A 7,794-nucleotide genomic window follows, 5' to 3' on the forward strand; every position below is an offset into this window, starting at 1 on the left:
CAGCCATCCTGGTTCTCACTGGAGTCGTAGAGGAAGTCCCTGGAGGTGCTCGACAAGTACGGGTAAATAAACCAAATCGAAGATCTTGTGAATGAAAGCCCTTCTGACCAAATGACATAAGTATATTTTACCTTAAAAAAATAAAGGCTTATAAATAATGAAAGATTAATCTCCTCTTTTCAGCAGCACATAATGATATAAACAGTAGCTCATGGTTTCCAATTCCAAAAGAGACAAAGAACTGGCCTGTTAGCTCTCTCCCTCTGCTGACTGCACACCCTAAGTAGCCTCCACTGTTCTGGTTAGACCAGGGAAAAGGACTCCAATAGTGTTTCCCACATTCTACAGCCTTAATGTCTGGCTGCTGTCATGTGGTACCTACGCCAGGCCTTCTTGGACCCCTGTGAAGCTTTATACTTCTCTAACTGTCTCAACCAACTCATCTGGACTCTGTGGGCAGATCAGACACTGGACACAAGTTGGGGAAAGCAGACTATCTGAGAGGAAACCCTAGGTCTCCAGAGATTCCAGGACAGGTGAGCCTGCGCCGTGGCTTCATTGCTCAGATTTATTGGCAGCACTAATTCTGTCCCTTTACTAGGTGGAAGATGATACAGCTGCATGGTACGCGGGCCTCACCAATTCCCTCATTCCTATATTCAGAGGATGAGCTGCTGTGTGCAGCATCTTCCTGGAATTTTAAGAGAAAAACCAAGACGGAAGGACTTGTAAAGACCTGCCCTATAAACAATGTTTCCTTTGAAGAAAACAGTTTTAAGAGAGAAGTGGGAGAAGGATATGTTAAACAGAAAACACTTAGAGATGCAAACAGCTGCCTTGAAGCACCAAGCACTCAGTGCAAATTAAGTCTCTGTTATCTACTTCTTGCCCTCTTTTTGTGTTCCACTTACACGTACTTTTTTTATTTTTAGTAAGAGTCTATTTTTATATGTTCTATTAACGGTTAGTATTTCTTTGACTATATACCACATGTAAGGGGTGAGGCACATTTTGAGCACTGAGTTAATGAAAAATGAAGATGTTCTTTAGCACGAATGACCAACTATCACAAACCGCTAATCATATTTGTTGTCGAAATTCACAACGCACCAGCATAACTTTTGCCCCAAACTGAATACTAGCCAACTGCTATTCCTCTATACAGGGAGAGGTCTGCCAAGAGGTTAAGAGATACTTAGTACTCAGCTGGGCCAAACAGTTGGCCTTCTGGCTAATTCTCCCAGGAGCAAAATGACTACTTGGGTAAAAATGGATCTTCTGTCCTCTCTTTTATTATAGATAAGGCTTATTGCAAAAGCAGTAAGCAGACATTCCAGAGAACAACAGAATCAATGAGCAAAACCTTTGAAGTCATCCAAGCAATGCTGTTGATTCGTGTTACACCTGGGAACTAGACTTATTATTATTATTTACATTGTACAGACCAAGAAGCTGAGGTCCCCTCCTTCCCCCCATCCACAGAAGGACAATACCTTTTTACATTCACACTCTGAGGCAACTAGAAAAAGGAGACGGGTCACCTCCCTTTTCCACTGTTACATGAGTGTGAGTGATATTTCTATACAAAAAGCTCACTGGTGAGCCTGTGTTTTTATTCTTAAGGCAGAAGTCACAGCTGGATCTCAGCTGAAGCTTACCTCCCACGTTAGTGCCAAGCGGCTCACAGCAACGTTACTTAGTCCCATGACTATGGCAAAGAAGGAATTCAGATTTTTGTACTCCTTACAGCTGAAAAACAAGAGGCATATGTTTCAGTAAAACGCCACTTTTGAGCGAGATAAAAAAAAAATTAGAGTCCTATTTTCTGACAGTCATTAGTATTCGTCAGGTCTCCTTTATGAGAACAGGCAAAGGTAGATTCAGTGCACTGTGTAAGTTCCACTTGAGAGAACACGTTCTGTTGTTTGATTTTTCACTGTAATTTTAGAAAGGTGATGATTTGGGCTGCTAAGTCCAGGTTTTTGCGGAGCAATTTAAAGACACCTACCCTCAGGGTTGTTATAACAACCGCTTACTAAAAGCCTCGTTGGGCCTGGAAGGAAACATCTCATGGGATGGGAAGAGAGAAGGCAAAATGTCCTTGAAGACATTCAGACTTTTAGCCTGACACTGGGCACCTCCTCTGGCAGCTTCAGAAAGAACTAAGGAAATCAATGCTGCGGCCACCATGACTTCCACCTGACATGAAAGTGCTTTTAATCTGTTGAAAAATATCAGTTTACAAGTCATGATCCCTGTGGGCTCAAGGAGTGTTAAAGCCGAGGGGGGAAAAAAAATCTAAGCCACTGACCAAAAAAAAAAAAAACCCTTATTTTCTTTGTTTTACTGATGGTGGTGAAGCTGATCATTTTGAATCTTTGCTTATGCCACTATGAGCTTTTATAAATATGTATTTGGGAATAAGAAAATTGTAGAACAAGACCAGAGATTCTTATTAGAATGGTAATATTTAGCCCAGGTACTTGGATTAAATTTTAAAAAGCAGAGGTTAGGGGAATCTTGACTTCATACCAGCTCCTTGAAAAGAGAAAGAATTTATTTTGCAATAAGTACAAATCCTTTACCCCAATTCTATGTGCTTATCTAAATTGGCAATATGATCATTAAATTCTGTTTGGATTAACGTTTTTGTAAAAGGCTAAATTGTTGCATTTGCTGCCCCCTCCTTCTTGCACAGGTAGCAATGAGTGACTCTTGAATGGTTGTGTGGAAACCGGAAAACAGATTTCAGAGAAGCTACAGTGTATCTGATTCCACCCATGAGAAAGCAAGCAAGGTCTCTGCTGTGTTAGGATGGTGGCTCTCAGGATGGGCCGAAAGCAATTTCAGAGGCCCCTCCCCCGCCGTGACCAGAGCTGATGGCAGCCAGTATGATCCTGTCTATGTCCTGTCTATGTGATCTTAAAAGAAAACATGCAGGACTGAAGACCTGCCTTTCTGGTCATTGCTCTGGTCACCGTTACCAACCAACTTTATTACCTAAAGTAAGTCAATAAATTTCTCTATGCTTCAGTCTCTTCATCTGTAAAAGGGGACAATAACATTCACAAAGTTCTGGGCAGGTCAAAGAGCTTAAGTAGAATATGCTGAAGTTCTCTAAAAACACCACACAAAACATGCTACTGCTGCTAGGTTTAGGTCTCATTCTTGTAGATCTTGCTTATAAAAATCTATAATCTTCTCCAGCTGGGCTGTGTAAATAGCACCACTACAGGACAACATAGCTTAATAATGGTTAAATAATATAAACCAATTAATACCAAAACTAAATCCACCTACTTGGCCACATAATCAAAAGGAAGAGAGATAAGAAAGGAAAAAAAAACATTTAAAAAAATTCCTGAGGTTTTGAAAGGCTCTCCTACGTTGCCTCTGTAAAATAACAGGATTAGGCCCACAAGGTTCTGATCGTTCGTTTGTGGGCACATTGCTTCTCTCGTCCCCTCGCTGCACTAAGCACTGCCAGGCTGAGGTGAAGAAAGAATGTGCTCCTTTTAACAGGGAAGCACATATTGTCACAGTTTTCATAATCATCTTCCAAATATGTGAAGGCATTTATTTGTTCCTTGCAACAAGGCTGCTCAGGCTCCCAGGGAAGGCGGCTACACTCTGAACCAGAAATTCATAAGCAACATTTTACTGAAGCTTTCTTCAAAAGGGCAGCTTTTCCAAATTAAGAGATACCAGCATTTGAATCCAAAGGATTTAGATATCCTGTGGAACCCTCAAATTTTTGGCAAAGTAATTCAGAGCATTTGGCAAGCCGATAGGTATAAAATGTCAAGCAGCATTTACTTCTTTGTTTAGTTCTGGAAATCAGACTCTGTATGGGATCTAAACTATTTGGCTCAAGAAAATTGCCTAGCTGGGGTCGCTTGTGCTCCCCACCTTTCTGTGCCCAAGCTCCTTGCATTTAGAAAGGAAAGAAATCTCCCAGCCACAGGCTACATTTAGCATTTTATTTTTAGCATTGCGGTGATACCAAAAACATGAATGTAAACAGGAGGTTGTCAGGCATATCTAAATAGCAGGAGAAGATTAAATTCATGTCAGGGAGAAATCTAACTGGCCCCTGCAGTAAATAAATTGTTTCCCATGAAGTGCTGTTAAATAGAATATTTATAAGATGCTTGCTTTTTCTGATGTTTATGGAGATGATTTTCATGTACCAGGTTGGCTCGCCTTTATGCATTTTACCGATTTTACTCTGGCTGAGTTGGATGTGCTGTTGTACCTGCATGTGCCCACTGCCCTCTACTGGTGAGAATGTGTCATGTCGAACACCGACTCGAGCTTCTCAGAACTTCCTGCAAGAGAACTTTGCTGAAGGACTCTACACTGCAGGAGTTGCAAAGTCTCATCTGAGTAGTTCAGTTCAGCGCAAAAAGAGGTCACGATTTTGACCCCAGTATCAGTGCTGCAATATGTTAATTTATATACTGATGTCAGATATTACAAGAGGTAGATACAATTCATCTTTTACAAGAGTTCGGTTATCTTAAGCCCCTGTGGTTGGTCCTTGTGCAAAAGGAGGTCCTATATCTTGCTTTTCTTTGTAAGGTACACAAAGTCTGAGAGAACAAAATGAAAATGCAGCTCAAACGCTTTTCTCCTCCCAAACTAACGATACTTACTGGGCTGCTATCTTAATAAATTTTTTTAAGAGCTGAACACGCTTGCTGGGCTGGGAACAAAGGCAAATCTCAGTGACAACCCAAAACTGAATTTCATTAAATCTCCTCAGGAACAAATCCAAGTTTGCTGTGGTCTTTTTAAAATTATGCCTTCCAAAAGTGTGATAGATTAGCTCCAGCTAGAAAAGAAAAGAAAACAATTTCACTTCTTTGTTTTTCAATCAAAATGCCAGTGAGGCGTCTCTATTTGTCAAAACAAATCGACACTGGTCAGCAAATGTGAATACAATTGCTGACCAAGGTTTGACTTGTACTATAGATACGAAGGGCTTCAAGAAGGTTTGTTAAATATATAATGATAAACTAAGTGCTGTTGACTTAATATACTCAGGAAAACATAGCTTACTGTAAGTCCTAAAGATTTTTTCTTCACACTGAAAGATTTTATGACAGGGTTTATTAATCAACTCAATATTTTAAAAATGATCATGTTGTTTCCATATTGGAGCACATATTAACATTTGCCATTGAGTAACGCCATCAGGCTTCACCCCGAATTGCTACGGTACCTACTATTCTTTCCATCGAGTGGCTTACCTCATGCACACAGTTGAAGAGCTCCCAGTCATAAATTGTCATCTGGTATGCTAAATCTTTCGAGCTCATCAGTTCAAAAGTTCCCACTGTTCCAACAGTTGGGCCTTCCTGTTCTGGCAAGGGAGTCTATGAATAATCATGCAAAAATATATCAGCATCTCAAAAACAAACAAACAAATAAACAAACAAACAAACAGTTCATGCTGAATGCTCTAAGGAGTTGCTGAGGGGAAAGGATTCTGGAAATACTTTCAGGAATATCTCGAAACTTTGATTTTACCCAGAGGAGAAAGAAGCCTTTACTCCTAGTGCTCACATGCTTTGGTGCCACCTTCCGTCATCATTGTCACTATAAGCAATTCCACTGACTGAAAAATGTGGACTGTGACAAATGAGATTCAGAGAAGAGTGGCCTGTGGAGGTTCTCTCCTGCTCGGGCCTGCAAGCTCCCTGGAAACAATTCCTTTTCCCTAGTAGAGATGTAAGACTCTACTCGGAGACTTTTTCTACTTCCCAATGAAGCTATTCCAAAGCAAGTACCGGCGTGGTAGTTTTAGACTTTAAGCCACAGTGCTCATTACTACTTACTACTACAGGGGCTGCTGACTGTGGTAGAGTTGCTGCACCTTCATCTCTTATAACACATTGCCTGGGGTTACCAGGTGGCAGAGGGCTCTGTGTACTGAGATCACATACGATGTCTGATTCTGCCACTCTCTGGGAGATGTTGTGCTAAAAATGAGACTTACAAGGTCATGGTGTTTTGGGCCAGGCATCAGAAAACCAAACTCTGCTACTCTTGGAAAACCCTCAGAACTTTCCAACACACTTACATATTTCATTTTATTTTATGAGAAATGATTTACAGTGCTTTCCTTAGTAAGAAGAATGATTTGTATACATTGGAAACATGTATAAGACATGAATATCCATCTATATATAATATATGTACAAAGTTATAAAAGCCACATGAATTGAATGAAGATTTCCCTATCATGCATATCATATTTGAATATTCAATATTTAGGTCAGAAGTACTACAATTGTGCAAGTTCTATCATCATCATTATCATCATCACCCTTAACTGTTACATTCTGTAAATGCTCACTGCACTCTGGGCACTGAAAGAAATTACATGTTCAGGATATAGGTGGTCCCTGCATTTGAAGTTGGCAGTCTAAGAGAGGAGTCAGCCCTGGCCACCAACTACCACCCTGCACATCGATAAAGAGTCCACTTCTGACATTCATTTGCATATGTAAAGGGACAGACAGAGGCATCAACACACACCTGACTGCTGAATATGTAGGCAAACAGAAGAGAGAACGTGAATGGGCTTTCAGAGAGTCAATGGATGTTTGGAATGAATGTATGGCCTGAAGGGGTTCTCGGAGAAAGAAGCTAGGTTTTAAACGATGAAGTAGACAAACTTTGGGTGCGTTAGAACAGTGAGGATTTTCCTGAGCATCCAGGATAGTGTGTTGTAGGTTGAAAAATGGTAAGAGAGGCATGAAGGTAGGAAAGCTGTCATGAGACTTGCTTGGCAGGAACAGACAGGTCAGGGGGACCAAACGGATGGCTTAACAGTACCAGATGAGGAGTGGCCTTTTGTGGAAGACCAGGTTAGTGCTACAAAAGGCCACTCCTTTTGTAGACTTGGATCGATTCCCTGCTTTTTGAAATGTGTTCTCAGCTCTGGTAAGCTGAAGTCACTGTACCTAGTACCTAGGCTTGTTAAGAGGGTTGGATGGTAATTTAAGTGTAGCACGTAAGCACAGTGCCTGGCATGGAGGAGGATCCTCCTCTCCCCCCAAACTAGTTTCCTTCCTAGATATACTGCAGCAATGCAAAGGTACAGGAGCGTGTGATCAGTACAATACCTGGGTGTAAGAGCTAGCATCCTATGCAGGGGACAGAGAGCAGGGAAGAAAAACCAGGATGAAAAAGTTTTGAAGCTGATGAGCAAGCAGCTTATGGAAGCAAATAAATAGAATGGTTTCTAGCAGTCTAGATCTTAGGTAGAAAAGTTGAGGAAGCTTTTAAATGCTGAGGACCCCTCTCAGGCTCAGACTGGCTCTCCACGCTTTCCATTCCCTCTTGCATCTGCTGCTGTGAACACAGCCCTCTGCTCCTCTGTGAGACTGCCCTCCCACTCTATTCTGTGGGTTTGCTCTCTTCTCAGACTGCCTAGATGCCTATCTCTTTTCCTTGAGGCCTTAGGGCTTTTCATAGGGAGGATAAATTAACCCAACAACTACAGGGAAGAAGCCAATATTAAGAAAACTTAATATTATCTTACTTGTGAATGCTGGTCTATTATTCCTGCATCCCTTTTAAGAGAATAACAGAAAGCCTTGTTGAATCTCTACTTTTTGTGAATGGGCAGGGCTCACCAAGTCTCCTCCCTCTTTGGCAAAGGGCAGGCTGACCCCTGTCCTCCATGAACCTCTGAAGAGCCAATCTGAATAGCCGTGGGTGCTCCTCTATCTGAAGTGGGGGATGTACATGCTGACCCTGGGCCTCATAGAAGCAGATATTCCT

At 41.4% G+C, this 7,794-nt stretch overlaps 1 protein-coding gene across 1 annotated transcript in view; it reads right to left on the minus strand.

Annotated features, from left to right (window-relative positions):
• The window catches only part of RAPGEF4 (Rap guanine nucleotide exchange factor 4), a 279,699-nt gene that overhangs the window by 18,224 nt on the left and 253,681 nt on the right, over positions 1-7,794 (minus strand). The window contains exons 24-26 of the mRNA XM_011357435.2: positions 5,253-5,378; positions 4,656-4,834; positions 1,659-1,749 (exon numbers count right to left, since the gene is read on the minus strand). Coding sequence (XP_011355737.1) covers positions 1,659-1,749; positions 4,656-4,834; positions 5,253-5,378 — 396 coding nt within the window. The remainder of the gene's footprint in view (positions 1-1,658; positions 1,750-4,655; positions 4,835-5,252; positions 5,379-7,794) is intronic.

This window comes from Pteropus vampyrus, unplaced genomic scaffold (genome assembly GCF_000151845.1).
Source record: "Pteropus vampyrus isolate Shadow unplaced genomic scaffold, Pvam_2.0 Scaffold2, whole genome shotgun sequence".
NCBI classification, from domain to species: Eukaryota; Metazoa; Chordata; class Mammalia; order Chiroptera; family Pteropodidae; genus Pteropus; species Pteropus vampyrus.